At 39.0% G+C, this 18,279-nt stretch overlaps 1 protein-coding gene across 4 annotated transcripts in view; it reads left to right on the top strand.

Annotated features, from left to right (window-relative positions):
• The first annotated feature begins 691 nt into the window (after positions 1–691).
• The window catches only part of rad54l (RAD54 like), a 25,584-nt gene continuing 7,996 nt past the window's right edge, over positions 692–18,279 (top strand). The window contains exons 1-17 of one of the 4 annotated variants that reach the window (XM_049588048.1): positions 692–1,128; positions 1,251–1,334; positions 3,381–3,491; positions 3,604–3,664; positions 3,758–3,893; positions 6,302–6,371; positions 6,780–7,068; positions 9,932–10,056; positions 10,140–10,290; positions 10,404–10,530; positions 11,544–11,618; positions 12,226–12,356; positions 12,500–12,610; positions 15,127–15,250; positions 15,504–15,582; positions 15,663–15,842; positions 16,818–16,981. In XM_049588048.1, the coding sequence (XP_049444005.1) occupies positions 1,063–1,128; positions 1,251–1,334; positions 3,381–3,491; positions 3,604–3,664; positions 3,758–3,893; positions 6,302–6,371; positions 6,780–7,068; positions 9,932–10,056; positions 10,140–10,290; positions 10,404–10,530; positions 11,544–11,618; positions 12,226–12,356; positions 12,500–12,610; positions 15,127–15,250; positions 15,504–15,582; positions 15,663–15,842; positions 16,818–16,981 (2,084 nt within the window). In that variant the 5' untranslated portion in view covers positions 692–1,062. Of the gene's footprint in view, positions 1,129–1,250; positions 1,335–3,380; positions 3,492–3,603; positions 3,665–3,757; positions 3,894–6,301; positions 6,372–6,403; positions 6,691–6,779; positions 7,069–9,931; positions 10,057–10,139; positions 10,291–10,403; positions 10,531–11,543; positions 11,619–12,225; positions 12,357–12,499; positions 12,611–15,126; positions 15,251–15,503; positions 15,583–15,662; positions 15,843–16,817; positions 16,982–18,279 lie in introns of those variants that run through there. The other 3 variants (XM_049588049.1, XM_049588051.1, XM_049588050.1) reach the window with 3 other exon arrangements.

Genomic DNA, 18,279 nt, shown 5'->3' with positions numbered 1-18,279 from the left:
ACTTGATTGCATCAGGTGACCCTGAGGGGGGGTGTGTATATATGGCAGGTGTATTCCCATTCACTTAATGTCTGATGAAGGGCAGTTGCCCGAAACGTCACAACTACAATGCATGAATAAATTGTGCAAGGAGCAGCTTCTGGTGTGCGGACTTAATCTTTTTATAACATACTATAACATAACATTTGTTACATTCGTACCATACTCTATACTTTAAATATAATTTCATTGAAAAACAGTAAAAGTGAGCCCATTCAAAAACAGTTCGTACAATACTCTAAATATATATAATCAGCACTCCATTGATGATGTCTTTTGCTGCTCGCCGTGAATGCGGTTCCCTCAGGCTGAACCGCTGAACACACTCAAAGCTGATGAGCTACTAGCTGTCCTGGAACCGAAAGCTCGAGGTTTCCCACATAGGTTTCCCAGCTCAGGCTCAGTCAATCTCGGAGATCGGGATTAGACTCGGAGTTCGTGGAGCCTGCTTTCTGGGCCTGGGGCGCGGTAAGCGAATATGTTTTTAAGTAACAGCGGCAGACCGGCTGTAGAAAAGATATGGATGGAATGAAGGAATGATGACGTAGCTCTGGCTGGGGTGCGAGTTTGACTGACAGGCTGCCTGTCCAATCCTAGCGCTTGAGGGCGGGACTTTTGCGATTTTTTCCCGGATTCCGCCTACGAAAAGCATATTCGCGCGCGGTAACGTTACCCTCCAGCAGTAACACAGCAAGTTGTTTGACCTTTCAGACTTGCCATAGTGTTGTGCAACATGTAGCCATTTAGCGCGAACTTCAACCGGAATAAAGCGAAACCGAGGGACAACTGCTGTTATATGTCGAACTAATGAAGTTATAAATCTTCTATCGGACTAACATCACCTCAGTTGACTTAACTTACTCGCTGGTAATACCCATGTGTTAAGTCAGTGGCATACAGTTAACGTTAGTACTTTATGAAGTAATCGCAAAGAGACATGGGCGCATCTGCTATGGAAATGAAGCAGGGAGAGCCGCTGCTTGTTTCTGCGTAACTAACGTTAGAGCTAAGTTTTAGCGTCAAATGCTAGCAACACGGACAGCTAAGGAGTCTCTACACAACAGCCACGCCGAGAAAACAGGGAAAATGGTGAGCAAGCCGAATTATTATTTATCCCCATTATGCTACAGACTGCATTCAGGTGCTAACTACCAACTTGAACTAACGTCGTCCATTTCAATGCTAATCTTCGTATGAAATCCTGATCTCAGAGAAGGAGTCTGGCTCCCAGTCAGGTTGCTAAACGGAAGCAAGCAGGAGATTCCTGTGAAGATGATGACTGGACACGTAGAACTGTAAGTACCTTAGCAATAATATTATACATTATACTATAATATTATAATCAAAGCTGTTACACCAAACTCTGTTCATAACTTTGGCCGTTAACGGTAGATGCTGTCTTGCCCATTGGCACATGCACAGACTTCCATGTCTTTATTAGTGTTGGGCTAGTTACTCTCAAATTGTACATATTACTTAGTTACCCTTGTTTTAAAGTAATACGTAACTTTACAATATTACTCTGTGTAGAGTAATGTGTTACTTATTACACTACTTTTGCGTTACTTTAACCAAAATGAGCTCAGAAGAACTAATGTTCATTTTAAATGGATGAGGGTCATGTTGTTTCACAGCAGGTAATCAAAACACAGAGGCTCCAGTTTATTACAGTTCATTTCAAATCCATTGCTGGATTTGCGCAGGTCTGACCCATTCATACATTTCACATACAATGGTTACCACTTTGTATTGAAATCCACTACTAATATTGATAATAGCCTGATGATATAGAACAATTAGCCTAGACCGTTTAGAATAGATGAAAAGCCTTGGACACAGGGAGGGTCAGGCAGAGGATCATAGTCTGATAATTATGAAATATAGATAAATATTTGTGGACCTATGATATGAAACACAATAAACAAATGTTGGGGTTAGCACAACAAACGGAATGGTGTGTGATCAAATCACTATATCAAGTGCAGATTAATATACTGAAGGAAGATCCACCTGCTCGTTCCTGGTGTGCTGGTCAGCATCACAGAGTCATGCATAAGAATGGGACTGTGTGCTAGCGTTGCTGTTCGGTTGTAGGAGATGTGAATTGAAACATATCCAACTAATACTAACATCACCCAGATGTGTTGATAACCAGAAGAGGACAGCTCCTTATCCCTGCTACTTTCTAGCGGCCCTAGGACGCAAAAGCAGAATGGGATAAGTTGTACGTATACAAATGGAAACACACTGGACATGATAACGCACACAAACACCGGCACCCTTCCATAAGGTAGCGTATAATGACTGACATGACAACACACAACAACATTAAGGGGTTATTTTTTTCTGGTGGCATAGTGGTGAAAGTGTTACGTGACATTGTAAATGCAGTAATATTACTGGAAATCCTGTTGGAAATCCTGTTTTTCTCATACTTACTGCTTGAATATACCTCTAATCAATGGTTACTTTGTTGCTGCTAAAAAGTAATATTACTGTAACACATTACTTTCGTAACGGGTTACATTAATATATCATCAAATTGATAGTGAGTAGATGCACCACACACAAAAGGGCTGAGTTGCTTCTTCTTTTAATTTAATCTTCATTTAATATGTTCCGTTTGTAATGTTTCAAATGGAGACTAAATTAAAGGAAGAAGCAATTCAGCCCTCTTGTGTGCCATGCATCTACTTATTTACTACCAGTGTGAATGAAATTTGTTTACAATTGCTCAACCCATTTTTGGTTTCTGAGTATTAAAGTAAAAGTGGCCTTAAAGACAAATGTTAAGAAATGTATAATTCCAAAACAGATTGACGAATCAAAATTCCCTTGATACTTTTAGATTAGCCATGTCTTTAGATGATCCTGCCAAAGTTTCAGGAGGAAAGGCCCAATGGTCTGGGGCGAGTTCACAAAAATATGATGTAGAGAAAATTGAGAAAAGGTTACAAAATTTAACACTTCTAGACCAGAAGACCAATGGAGCAAAGATGCAGATGAATTGAGACAAGTAAATGGTGAAAGAATTTTGATTTTAAACTTGTTTTCAAGATTTTTGTAAAAATGTAAACTTACTGTGCCACATTTAGGTCAATTAGGGTCATTTTTTGTGGTAGTGGTGGGTGGAATTTGCAACCCACCTTTCAATTTTTGTGTGTTTTCGTCTTATGGTTTTTGCTGCACAAACAGTTTAAGAGGAGAAAAATAAGAAGAAATAGGAAAAGAATAATGAGAATAAAAACAATGAGGTGTTACTGCTTGGACTCCTAATGAGAATGGTCATTGGTGAGCATTGGTGCAGTTGGTATTGAAATGTATGCATTGCTTTTTCACAGGAGAAAAGAAGAAAAAGTGATAATGAGAAGAGAGACAGCCACATCTCTCCCTTCAGAAAGTCTCTGACACAGCTGAACAACCGGCCTGCATGTATGGATGGTGACAAACATGTAAATGTTGTTTTTTACTGTTAAACGTAATCTTTGCATACAGTTTGTGTATGATTACAGTAATGGTTGTAATTTGATGCCATCACCAGGCTCACTTGCCTCTTTTCTACAGGAGGCCTTTATTCGAAGTATCCTCTCCAAGCCATTTAAAGTTCCTATTCCAAATTACAAGGGTAAGACTTTTCTAGTCACTGTGGCTTCTCTTTCATGTCTAGTACAATAGATACAGGCTGACTTTAACTTCTTTCTTAATGAATTACCCACAGGCCCGCTGGGAATCAGGGCACTTGGTCTAAAGCGTGCAGGAGTAAGGAAAGCACTTCACGACCCCCTTGCAGAAGATGCTTTGGTTCTTTATGAGCCCCCAGCTCTGAGCGCTCATGACCTGATCAAAGCTGACAAGTAGGTTCAAAACACATTGGACCCTTCCTTCATTAAAAAGCGTTAACTTGATCTCAGTCTGTACGAGCCAAGTTTGTGTAAATACTGGTTCTTTAAAGTCCAGCTCTCCCCAAACAGTGCTCACCTTCTGCAGGTGAGGAGACAGTTTGTATTTTGAATCCTCACTTCCTGCGTGGAGAGTCCCACAAGTTAGTATACAGAAACTGCTGTAAAATTTGAAAATGTTTTGTTAATTAATAGCATTAGTGAATGCAGTCTTCTTAAAGAGGAACTACGTTAATTTCAAAATTCATGCATGTCATTACTCTGGTCTAAGACAGTCCAAAAATATTTGTAAACACAAACAACTCCCTCCCAAATCCTAAAACTAGAGTGCTAAAACTCAAATGTGTGATGTCATAAGGTATGAAGTCTGGAGCTGCTCCATAGTCAGTGAATGATGAAAAATGTTCTGAGCACATGGATACATTTTCTGTTTCAGAGCTGAGGACACTGCAACAAAATAAAGCTCATTTGGGTATAAAAAAGAAAACACTCATTTTGTGGCTCCACAAAATCGGGCTCCCATTAATCATCTATGGAGCAGCTCCAGACTTAATATAATAGGGGTGTTCAAACTTTTTTGAACGGAGCCAAATAAGATAATGTGAAAATACGTGGGGACCAGCAGCTTCCTGTGTCATATGAGTTATTTAAAAAAAATCCTTAGAAATCAGACAAATGCAACAGTTTGATTGGGGATGGATAATGTACTTTTAATGAGCACGAGTATCTCCCAAATAAAATGTGTCAATATCCGTGCTCCTACTGAACCACCAAAGTAAAACATCAAAATGCGTATTTGGTAGCTGTTGTGTCATCTCTAATATAGACCAGGCAGCCAGCCAGCCACACACACACACACACACACACACACACACACACACAGCGGCTCCTCCCGTTACACACATAACTGCTGCAGCTCTGTTTTCACCCGGCAAACAAACACACACACATTTGCTTAACATACAGCATTGGACCTATTATTTTTATTGTCATTTTTATTTTTTTAATATGGCTGGCCTGACGCTTTTTTCTTTGGCTCATAAATAATTGTAATAATAATAATAATAATAATAATAATAATGGTGTAATAAATATTACAAATTGTGGTGTTATTTTCTACAGGCTTTAAATATTAGGACTTATTGAGCTGTTACATAGCCCACATGTTTGACTGCACCCTCTCCCTCTCTCTCTTCATCTCTCTCTCTCTCTCTCTCTCTCTCTCTCTCTCTCTCTCACAGACACACACATTCACATACACCGAATAATTAATGAACATTGTATTTTATAGTGTAGAAAAACATCACACAAGCAAGAAAAGGTTATGTAAGAGCTCTAGTTTGTACTTTCACTTTGTACTTACTGCATGCCTGTGTTGAAGTTTATTCATTCAAGTTTATGTTTGTGTTTTATTCTTAAAATAGCTATCTTACTCAAAAACATTGATCTGAAGCTATTAAACAATAACAACTTTGATTAAAAGCAGACGTTAAAAATACCTCCAGTATCTTGTGATTAAGAATGTTTTGAAGCTCAGTGCTGAGGCTGTTTTGTTAATAGCTTCCAATTGATAAAATAAAGCAACTTTAAGCAACAAGCAGGCTTAAAACACAAACGGCCGGTTTAAACCACACCCACTTTCAGTTCAGGCCCCACCCCCACCGAGTATTGATATGGATACAGATAATGTAGTTGGGTGAACAGACATAGTTACAGAAAATGGTGTACTCGCTCATCCCTAAGTTTGATCTTACAGTTAAAAAGTATTCAACTTTTCACCACTTGTGAAAACAGCGGCCCTTGCTGTGGACTTTCAGTTTCTTTGCTGTGGCCATGTCTGCTACTTAGCAATGTGTGTATTAAAACACATTAGTTTGCCTGCGTAGTTCCTGCTTGGTGCATGTCTATAAACTGTATGCTAGTCCTGCCATTGTGAGGTGAACAGACAAAATGCAAAGTGATGTTCTTTATTAACCAATATTGTGTGGTGGGTCACATATAATAGATTTTGAACAACAAGCTGCAGGCCACAATTGGCCCCTGGGCTGGACTTTGGATATGCCTGCCCTATGACTTCATAAGTTTGAGACTTCTCTGGTTTTAGGCTTTGAGAGAGAGTAGCTCATGTTTACAAATACCAATTGAATTTTCCTTTGCCATGAAAATAACATATTGGAATTGTTAATTTACTTCCCCTTTTAATCATTCATTCTGATTACACATACTGATTTGTAGACATAAACTGTGCCTTCCACAGCTTTGAGAAAGTACTCAATTGCCTTTACTGGGATTGCTGTATCACTGCTGGTGCTGGGAGTTCTTGTCATAAAAATGAATGTGTGACTGTTCTTTGTCCTTTCTAGAGACAAACTACCAGTCCATGTTGTCGTGGATCCAGTTTTAGGAAAAGTGCTCAGACCCCATCAGAGAGAGGTAAATCCAAGATTCTTTTTTACATACTTTACTGACTGAAATAAAAAATAAAATAATAATAAAAATTGCATTTATCATAACAATAATGTTAATAGTAGAGATGTAGAATCTTACATTAATGAAGCGGTCTTACATTGTTTGCTGTCAGAAACTTAAATATGAATTGAGAATTTTATTCATGACCTTAGAAACAGTAGATTGACAAAACTAACCTAAGTAAAGGTGCACTGACTAGCTTTTTCTGGAGCTTTCATTCACTTCTCCCATTTCTCATCTGTGAGATCTGCGGTAGACCATGAGATGCAACTGAAAGCTCCAGGTAGTTTGATTTTTTATTTTATTTTATTTTTTTACCTTTTTTTTTTTTTTTTTTTTTTAAATAAAAATGAATGTGTGTAATTTCTTAAGGGGGTGAAGTTCCTGTGGGAGTGTGTGACAGGAAGACGCATCTCAGAATCCTACGGCTGCATCATGGCTGATGAGATGGGCCTGGGGAAGACTTTGCAGTGTATCACCCTCATGTGGACCCTGCTGCGCCAAAGCCCTGATGCTAAGCCAGAGATAGACAAGGCCATTGTGGTTTCACCCTCCAGTCTGGTTCGCAATTGGTACAACGAAGTAGGAAAGTGGCTGGGAGCACGCGTTACACCAGTGGCCATAGACGGAGGTTCAAAGGATGAGATCGACAGACAATTAGGTAGTTCACCTTTCCCATCTGTCTCATAACGAGTATCTACTGCAAATATCATGGAAATCTGGTAATTTGATACCTTGTCACTGACCAAAGTGTTGGTGGAGAGTGAACTTTAACCTCATCATATACAGTGTATATATATATATATATATATATATATATATATATATATATATATATATATATATACTGTATATATATATATATATATATATATATATGTATGTACAGTACAGGCCAAAAGTTTGGACACACCTTCTCATTCAATGCGTTTTCTTTATTTTCATGACTATTTACATTGTAGATTCTCACTGAAGGCATCAAAACTATGAATGAACACATGTGGAGTTATGTACTTAACAAAAAAAAAGGTGAAATAACTGAAAACATGTTTTATATTCTAGTTTCTTCAAAATAGCCACCCTTTGCTCTGATTACTGCTTTGCACACTCTTGGCATTCTCTCCATGAGCTTCAAGAGGTAGTCACCTGAAATGGTTTCCACTTCACAGGTGTGCCTTATCAGGGTTAATTAGTGGAATTTCTTGCTTTATCAATGGGGTTGGGACCATCAGTTGTGTTGTGCAGAAGTCAGGTTAATACACAGCCGACAGCCCTATTGGACAACTGTTAAAATTCATATTATGGCAAGAACCAATCAGCTAACTAAAGAAAACGAGTGGTCATCATTACTTTAAGAAATGAAGGTCAGTCAGTCCGGAAAATTGCAAAAACTTTAAATGTGTCCCCAAGTGGAGTCGCAAAAACCATCAAGCGCTACAACGAAACTGGCACACATGAGGACCGACCCAGAAAAGGAAGACCAAGAGTCACCTCTGCTTCTGAGGATAAGTTCATCCGAGTCACCAGCCTCAGAAATCGCAAGTTAACAGCAGCTCAGATCAGATGAATGCCACACAGAGTTCTAGCAGCAGACCCATCTCTAGAACAACTGTTAAGAGGAGACTGCGCGAATCAGGCCTTCATGGTCAAATAGCTGCTAGGAAACCACTGCTAAGGAGAGGCAACAAGCAGAAGAGATTTGTTTGGGCCAAGAAACACAAGGAATGGACATTAGACCAGTGGAAATCTGTGCTTTGGTCTGATGAGTCCAAATTTGAGATCTTTGGTTCCAACCGCCGTGTCTTTGTGAGTCGCAGAAAAGGTGAACGGATGGATTCCACATGCCTGGTTCCCACTGTGAAGCATGGAGGAGGAGGTGTGATGGTGTGGGGGTGTTTTGCTGGTGACACTGTTGGGGATTTATTCAAAATTGAAGGCACACTGAACCAGCATGGCTACCACAGCATCCTGCAGCGACATGCCATCCCATCCGGTTTGCGTTTAGTTGGACGATCATTTATTTTTCAACAGGACAATGACCCCAAACACACCTCCAGGCTGTGTAAGGGCTATTTGACCAAGAAGGAGAGTGATGGAGTGCTGCGGCAGATGACCTGGCCTCCACAGTCACCGGACCTGAACCCAATCGAGATGGTTTGGGGTGAGCTGGACCGCAGAGTGAAGGCAAAGGGGCCAACAAGTGCTAAACACCTCTGGGAACTCCTTCAAGACTGTTGGAAAACCATTTCAGGTGACTACCTCTTGAAGCTCATGGAGAGAATGCCAAGAGTGTGCAAAGCAGTAATCAGAGCAAAGGGTGACTATTTTGAAGAAACTAGAATATAAAACATGTTTTCAGTTATTTCATCGTTTTTTGTTAATTACATAACTCCACATGTGTTCATTCATAGTTTTGATGCCTTCAGTGAGAATCTACAATGTAAATAGTCATGAAAATAAAGAAAACGCATTGAAGGAGAAGGTGTGTCCAAACTTTTGGACTGTACATACATATATATATATATATATATATATATAATCATATTTAGATTCCTACATTAATATACACTACAATTTAATATTCAAGCAGCTAATTAGTTTTCAGGCACATAAAGAGTGTGTATGTGAGAATTATTAACGTGGTATACGCTTTACTTCATGATCTGTCCACATTAGCAGTGTACTCCAAGTAGTCTCCCCACCTTGCCACATATTTCTCAGTCCTGTTCTTAGATAGATCTATTGATTTTATCTGAAAATCTTTATTATACAAGCAAATTCTTCACAATCTGTGACCACAAAGTTGCCTGACCTTCCTTGATCTTGAATGAAAAATGCTTGCAGTCAGTGGTGTTCCTGTCAGTGGGCTCTGTGAAAATAGTCTAAATGTCAGTCTTAAAAATCAGTAGGAGTCATCATAGATAGTATGTCTAGACCATGCTCTTTTATTTTACAGAGACCCAACAATTTTAAAGCATTTCCAACAAGAGCGAGCACTTTTATATTATTGTTATTTTTTTTAATTAAATTATTTTTCCTCTAATGTGCAACACTGACAGAGAAACAGACCGAAACCTCAAGCAGAACCAAGACACTGAAATCTAACCACCTTTGGATAGATTTGAATGTCATAGAATGACCGTATAAGTGTTCACATCGATGCAAAATTATATCTCCAGAAACATATCTTGAACAGTCTAAAACAAAAACCTGACTCCACTTTGTTACTGTTGGCCTTCTAGTTGCCCAAGTTTTTTTCTGCAATTTACAGTCATTGTAACTCTAATGTTAACATTGCTGCATGTCATTTACATCTGGCAAGTTATCCAATAGAATCATAAAGAAATACACCGCCAAACATTAAGTTGTGGCCAGACACGCAGACTACTTGGACAATATTTGGTTTAGTAGTGTTGATTTTGTTTTCAGGTGAACTTTCCTTCAATGAAAAATGTATCTTTTTGGAAACATTGGAGTTGATCAGTTGTCTGCTTATTAATTTGTCTGTTTTCTGTGATTTCTAGTGAACTTCATCTCTCAGCATGGTTTGAGAGTACCGACTCCGATCCTGATCATTTCATATGAGACATTTCGACTGCATGCTGAGGTTCTGCATAAGGGCAAAGTTGGACTGGTTATCTGTGATGAGGTATTTCATCTTATCCATTATACTTCATAGTTGTCCAGGACTGTTTATCCAATGATTTAACAATATAGTTGTTTGTGGTGTAGGGTCATCGGCTGAAGAACTCTGACAACCAGACATACCAGGCCCTGAATGCCATGAGTGCCCAGAGGAGAGTGCTGATATCAGGCACTCCCATCCAGAATGACCTGCTGGAGTACTTCAGCTTGGTCCACTTTGTTAATGCTGGAATCCTTGGTAACTACACACACACACACACACACACACACACACTTAAAACTCATCTGGGTTATTTCTGCTGTTTTCCTGACCCCTGTTTATTTATTTATTTTTTTTCACCTCGATGGCAGGTACAGCTCAGGAGTTTAAAAGGCGATTTGAGCTTCCCATCCTCAAGGGTCGAGACGCAGATGCCAGTGACAAAGACAGACAGATTGGAGAGGAGAAACTCAAGGAGCTTATCAGCATTGTCAACAGGTGACCAATAATTAGACTTAACAGAGGCGAAAACACAAAAAGAAACAAGTGAAGATGCCGGATGTGGAGGTCCTGAGCTGATGCGGTTACTGTGGTCTGCAGTTGTGAGGCCAGTTGGATCTACTGTCAAAGTCATAGAAACGACATTAGAGACGTGACGTCTTATGATACTGAAATAAACATTCATTTTGTTGTTTGATCAAACTGCACATTGTAGAGTGTCCTTTTATTGTGACCAGTCCAAGGCACACCTGTGCACTAATGATGCTGTTAATCAGCATCTTGAGAATCCACACCTGTCAGGGGAATGGAATATCTGGGAAAAGAAGCAATAACATGGATTTTTAACAATTTTGTGACCAAAATTTAACAGAAATACATCTGTTGAGTGCATGAAAGTCTTGGATCTTTAACTTAAATTTGTGAAAAATGGGAGCAAAAACAAAAGTGTTGGGTTAAAATATTTGGTCAGTGTATCAGTGTTGGATAAAATAACTTAAACCAAAGAATTTGCCTTAGTGTTAGGTGCATACACTAAACATACTAAGAGGAAATGAAAATAAAGGCAAAGTACTGTAAAATTCAAGAACATGAATATAGAATGTAAACAGTATAATAATAACATGGAAAAAATGCTATAACAAATATGTAAAATGTATTGTTTTAGGGTGAAATTCTAGAATGAATATTATGCAGCCTTCCTCTAGATAATTTTTGTAAACTCTTCCATCAGTCAATGTGATATAAATAACATTAGTTAAAAATAATTAAAGAGAAAAAATAAAAGAGGAGATAGAAGAAAAATCATGAAACACTGCATACAGTTGGTCATGTATTCAAAAATGATGTTGACAGCATTGTGCATACATATTTCATATTTTGTGTTTTGCACCATATTTGTTGCTTAACCTACTTTGTCTTCAGACAACACTGAGTGTAAAAATGTTTAAATTGTATTTAACTGTCTCTTAAGTTAAATTCCCTCTGCAATATTCTCCATTTTGTGTCAACAGGTGCTTGATAAGGAGAACGTCTGATATCTTGTCTAAATATCTTCCTGTGAAAATCGAGCAGGTTGTGTGTTGCAGGTAGGTTGACTTATTTGGTTTCTAGTAGGGCTGTGTATTGGTACTTGATACCTTTTAAGATGTACTGAGTAAAATAACCCACTACCAAGTAGTATGGAAACATCTCCAGTTAAACGATACATAGTTTTATTGTTTTTGCGCCTGCAGTTTAATCTTGGATTGTCCCAACTCCCCGATAGATCAGCAAACTTTCTGTTGCTGCTGATGGAGCCACTCTCTCCCTTGCAGTCAGTCAGTTGAAAATCTTCCCCATTAACACAGCTAACACAGCAGCAGCAGCTACACGTTCAACGCAGAGCCGTTAAACTGTCCCAACAAAATCCTGTTCCTGACATCAAAATATATTGACTCTGTTGTTAAATCTGTTAAGGCCAATTTCCACCAGATGCGTGTTGGTTGCGTCTCCGCTCCGGCACGGCAGCGGAGCCGATAGGATTCCATTCTAGTCAATGTGTGTGTGTTTCCACCGGCTGCGGCTGTGCTGCGTTCCGGTTTTCAGACGTCATTTCACCCAGTTTTGGTATCACTTTAAGGGGACTGGTATTGGTACTGGTATCAAAATAGTTTAATATTCAAGATATGTTTGTCTCGGACTGTTTCCCTGCAGGTTGACTCCTCTACAGTCAGAGCTCTATAAGCGCTTCCTAAGGCAGGCCAAACCCATTGAGACATTACAAGAGGGCAAAATAAGTGTCTCCTCCCTGTCTTCCATCACATCACTCAAGAAACTGTGCAATCGTAAGTGCTGAAACAAAATATAACAGGGAAACTTATGTTGAAGATTTTAAACTAGTTGTCTTTTAAGGCATCGGCTTTATATATGCTTATTTAGAATCATCTCCTGCTTGGTATGAACAACTAACCACTGCTCTGTGTCCCAGACCCAGCTCTCATCTATGACAAGTGTGTAGAAGGTGAGGAGGGCTTTGAGGGGGCGCTGGATCTGTTTCCACCTGGCTACTGCACTAAAGCTGTGGAACCTCAGCTCTCTGGTGAGAACATGTCAAAGCACACCTCTGATGGTGTTAAAAAAGTAATACAGATATACAGCATGATGGCTCCTGCTGATTCGCTTTCTGCATCATCTGAACATCTTAAGATGGGCCACCTCATTAATAGTCTCGCCACCAGACAATCAGAGATCTCCGCCTTCTGATAGTCTGGGGACACTCCTTTCTAAAGTGTGTTTAACACACCAGCGAAAACGGCCAGCAACAAAGCAACGCCTCTTGCATTTTTGAAAAGGACACGCCTCCTCGGAAATGTACGCTCCCCCTTTTCTCGTCCGCAAGGAAACAAACACACAGAGAGCTTGAAAATGGATGCCGAGAGATTTAACTCCGTTTTATCAAATGTGTGCTCAGCCATAAAGAAAATATTTTTTCCAGTGGATGTTTTAGTTACAACATTATTGAGCTAACTGGAGTAGTTTCATGTCGTATCCGACAACGGGAGGCTTTTAACAGATGACGTCATGTTGTTAGCTTTGCTGCTAGTGTTAGCTGTCCCTATCAGCTGCAGCCACTGATGCTTTCTAGACATCGTGATTTCCCAAAACTGAATAAATACCACACATAGCAAGACAAAACTGCTTTGCTAGCTCAATCATGTTGTAACTAAGATATCCGCTGGAAAAAATATTTTTTTCACGGACCGTTTAATGAGTTATTACCTATTACAGACACCGCTAACGGCTAACAGCTAACGGTTAGCCCAGCTAAACGTGCACACAGAAATAGTAATGTTTGTTCAATCATTATGTTTATAGACTTTACAAACATCGGATTCGTCTAAACGGTGATACAGTGATGTGAAAAATGTAATATATAGGCTATATATATATAGCTAAAAGCTCTGCTGGTTTTCTACCCAGAAGTATTTGTAAACAACAAGGTGAATCCCTCCATAGTCCGGCCGGACGGATGAGTCATGGCCTTGTAAAAGATTATGTTTGTTTCTTTTAGTTGGCGAGAATGCGTCACCACAAATGCGACAAACATCCACTAACTTTGACAGCATTTTCTGCGAGCATGGCTGAGCCAATTTGTACTGCTACACGTGTTTCTAGTGGGACTATTTTTACAAGCACAAGAGTTCAGCGAGCCACCGAAGGACCGCCCTGCGGATTTACTATTGGTTCTGCAATGTAGGGAGTTTTTTTAAACTCTGAAATTGTATCCGCCCATCTAAACACAAAATCAGAGAGAAAGTCATCAGTCTTTAGTTAAGCAAAGCGTCTAAAGACTGACTTGTGAGTCTACCTCATTGGCTTGGAAAATTGTTACTGCTTGTATCATTATTACATTAATTTAAATAGAGGTTATCAATAATTCTGTAGTCAGTTGGGATGGGGAGCTGAGGGGCAAACCCGTTTTCATACCGTTTTATTGATGGATGGCTCTGTCTCCGTGTGGGACATTACATGTGGATAAAGTTTGACTCATACAAAACCTGCCAAAGGTTTAAAAAAAACAACAAACTAACCATAGCAACTAACAATAGTTTTGTATGTTTAGTCCATTATTTTTTACCAACCATTACATGTTTTGGTAGCTGGGCTGGCTGCACCTGCATGTTGCTGTATGTGTCTGCATTTATTTTTTGTTTGCTACAGCATACATATCGGCTCGTAAATCTCTCATCCTGTGTTCTCCTTTGAGAAAAAAAAATCAGAAACCAAATGAAAGAAATTTGTATTTAATATGTTTTGGTTTCATTATAATGTCCCTTGCCTTTGCATTAATTTATCTTAATACCTTTAATTCTCCATCTGGGTAGATGGAAAACATGTTTCCATACAGACAATCCAGTGGTTTTGTTTTAAACCACATTTGCCTGAAGCAGTAATGTCAGCATTCTGTCACAAGCAGACAGTCAAACTGACTAACAGCCAGACAGTAGCCTGTTACACAACAGTCACATATTCTGAACAACATATACTTGTTTTCCTACTAAAGACTCCTTCCTGTCTGACTTACAAACACAAACAAACAGCTTGTAAAGAATGTGGTGAAATATGGTTAAGAATTAGATGGTAAAAGTGGCTACAGTCAGTATTCTTATAGATCACTTGACTAGTTGTATGTGAAAGGTGTGACAATTACCACTAACTCTGCAGTTCTCCTCAGCGCTATGAAGCTTTTTATTGTCCTTCAGCTTGTGAACCTTTCAGATTTTGGTTCAGTCTCAGGGCTCTCATCAGTCTTCTTTCTTACAGCAGAAAGGCAGATGTTTACAGTAAAAAAAACTTCTGACAAACCTCTTTCTACCTGGCACCAATCAGCTGTTAGAGACTAGCTGGTGAACATAGTGGAGCATTTAGCAGCTAAAGAGAGATATTTTTCTCTGGAGTTGGTGGAGACCAAAAATAGAGCTAAAAGGAGGGTTAAAATATTTTCAGGTGGACTCATCCACAATTCCATAAAATCTTTTTTCTGTTGCCTAGATTATTGTGTTGCAGTTCTCTAACATGAACTGTTTGTTCAAGAAACTGTTTCCTTTGTTCCAGGGAAAATGCTGGTTCTTGACTACATTCTGGCGATAACGAGGACTACAACCAGTGACAAGGTGGTGCTTGTCTCCAACTACACTCAGACACTGGACCTCTTTGAAAAGCTGTGCAGATCCAGAAGGTGCTTTTTGGCAAACTGCCATTTAATTATGTCTTTATATATACAGTACAGGCCAAAAGTTTGGACACACCTTCTCATTCAATGCGTTTTCTTTATTTTCATGACTATTTACACATACGCATGTATATATATATATATATATATATATATATATATATATATATATATATATATATATATATATATATATATATATATATATATATAGTTTGTCAGTTAAAGTGAGCAACAACCTTTCTGTTGGTCTTTACAGATACCTCTATGTTCGACTGGATGGCACAATGTCTATCAAGAAAAGGGCCAAGATCGTAGAAAGATTCAATAGTCCATCTGTGAGTTGGAAATTCTGTTTTAAATCATACTCACTGTTCACTTTGAAAAGCAGTTGAATCTGAATCCATCTGTTTCTCAGAATCCAGAGTTCATATTTATGCTGAGCAGCAAGGCTGGTGGATGTGGCCTGAATCTTATTGGTGCTAATCGCTTGGTTATGTTTGATCCTGACTGGAACCCAGCCAATGACGAGCAGGCGATGGCAAGGGTGTGGAGAGACGGCCAGAAGAAGACCTGCTACATCTACAGACTGTTGTCGGTCAGTTCACAGCTCATGAGGTGCAGACATAAAGCAGATCATCACCACTGCTTAATGTTTATTTTAGGTTTTAAGTGATACTCAGTAATATTTTCAGATAGGAAAATAAGTTTTTAATGCCTCTGCCCTGGCTGTGGCCAGAGGCATTATGTAATTGCGTCGTCCGTCTGTACACTCATACATCCCATTCTTGTGAACCCGTTATCTTGAGAACATCTTGAAATTGGAATTTCCTCTGATTTAGCACAAACATCCAGGTGGACTCAACAATGAACTGATTTTTTTTTCCTTTGGGGTTAGACTCAGTGATGAACTGGTCAAAAGTCAGGGTCAGTGTAACCTTGCATATATCTCATTTTGTGAAGGTAATATCTCAAGAGGGCTTTTAGGGAATTTTCTCAAATTTGGCACAAACATCCACTTGGACTCAAGAATGAACTGAAAAGAATTTGGTGGCTGAAGGTCAAAGACCTCACAAAAAATGGTTTGGGCTGTAACTCAGGAATTCATACAAAAATTATGACAAAACTTTACACAAATTACCAGTAGGATAGAATTATGAAGTGATGACATTTTAGATCCAAAGGGTCAAATGTCAACTTCACTGTGACATTATAATGTTCTGCAAAAGTACTTTTCTGGCCATTGCTCAGCGTCATATCTCAGGACCAGAAGGGGAGACATTTTGTCAGATACTGAATTGGTGACACAAATTTTACGGTGTCCACCTTGAAACTGCGCTGATTGTATAGGTCTTCTGTGCTGTCAGGGGAGGATGTGTGTGAAGCATCTATGTCCTCACAGACATGGATGTAAACTGTTAGTGCAACTTTACAGGCTGCAGTTGTAGTTTCCTACTGATTTAGTTGCTCAGCAAAATTCAGGACTTCATAATAGATTTGTCAGAGCAGCAGGAAGCTGCAGACAGCTCGTCTGCATAGTTTCGTCATTTGACGTGTATTTGTGTGCTGATAGACTGGGACGATTGAGGAGAAGATCCTGCAAAGGCAGGCCCATAAGAAAGCCCTGAGCAGCTGTGTGGTGGATGAAGAGCAAGATGTAGAGCGTCACTTCTCTCTGGGTGAACTCCGAGAACTCTTCACTCTCAATGAGGAGACCACCAGCGACACACATGACAGGTAAAAAAACAAATTACTCTCACAAGTCATTTATGCTGCTCACTCTGAGAACTGAACTGCCATTGCCAAATGGCATGGCTAGCAAAGACTAACTACCACATAATCAAGAATAAACACTTGATTATGGTGAGAAATGCTTGTTTTCTTGATATACTGTATATTGTACAATGTCATAATATTAAAAGTCATACAGACAACACTAAGGCCCCAGGGCTCACATGGTCATGGAAAACCTGGGAAGTCATGGAATTTTACAGTAACTTTTCCCAGGGTAAGTTAAGTCATGGAATTAGTAAAACGTCATTGAATGTAGGCCTGTCACGATAACAAATTTTGCTGGGCGATTAATTGCGTCAGAAATTTTTGTGATAAGTGACAATATTGCGTAATATTGTGCTGTTAAGACCATTTTTATTATGGTTGTAATTCTGCTGTTTTTAGACCATGTTTTAAATTTATATAATGATATTAAAGGCATAATGATGCAAGTACACCCTTTTAAAGAGAAATAAACTTTATTTCTTTATTTATTTCTTTATTTAACAAGAATATTTAGGAATGTAAAAAAGAAAATTTAAATATCCAAAATAATACGTAAAAAAAACTCAAAATAAATAAATAAATACAAAACCCAAAACCAGTGAAGTTGGCACGTCATGTAAATCGTAGATAAAAACAGAATACAATGATTTGCAAATCCTTTTCAACTTATATTCAATTGAATACACTGCAAAGACAAGATGTTTAATGTTCAAACTGAGAAACTTTAATTTTTTTTTTGCAAATAATCATTAACTTAGAATTTAAAGGCAGCAACACATTGCAAAAAAGTTGGCACAGGGGCCTTTTTACCACTGTGTTACATCGCCTTTCCTTTTAACGACACTCAGTAAACGTTTGGGAACTGAGGAGACCAATTTTTGAAGCTTTTCAGGTGGAACTCTTTCCCATTCTTGCTTGATGTACAGCTTAAGTTGTTCAACAGTCCGGGGTCTCCGTTGTCGTATTTTACGCTTCATAATGCGCCACACATTTTCAATGGGAGACAGGTCTGGACTACAGGCAGGCCAGTCTAGTACCCGCACTCTTTTACTATGGAGCCATGCTGTTGTAACACGTGCAGAATGTGGCTTGGCATTGTCTTGCTGAAATAAGCAGGGGCGTCCATGAAAAAGACGTTGCTTGGATGGCAACATATGTTGCTCCAAAACCTGTATGTACCTTTCAGCATTAATGGTGCCTTCACATATGTGTAAGTTGCCCATGCCTTGGGCACTAATACACCCCCATACCATCAC

This window comes from Epinephelus fuscoguttatus, linkage group LG10, assembly GCF_011397635.1.
Source record: "Epinephelus fuscoguttatus linkage group LG10, E.fuscoguttatus.final_Chr_v1".
Classification (NCBI taxonomy): domain Eukaryota; kingdom Metazoa; phylum Chordata; class Actinopteri; order Perciformes; family Serranidae; genus Epinephelus; species Epinephelus fuscoguttatus.
This window is presented reverse-complemented; position numbering and strand designations above follow the sequence as displayed.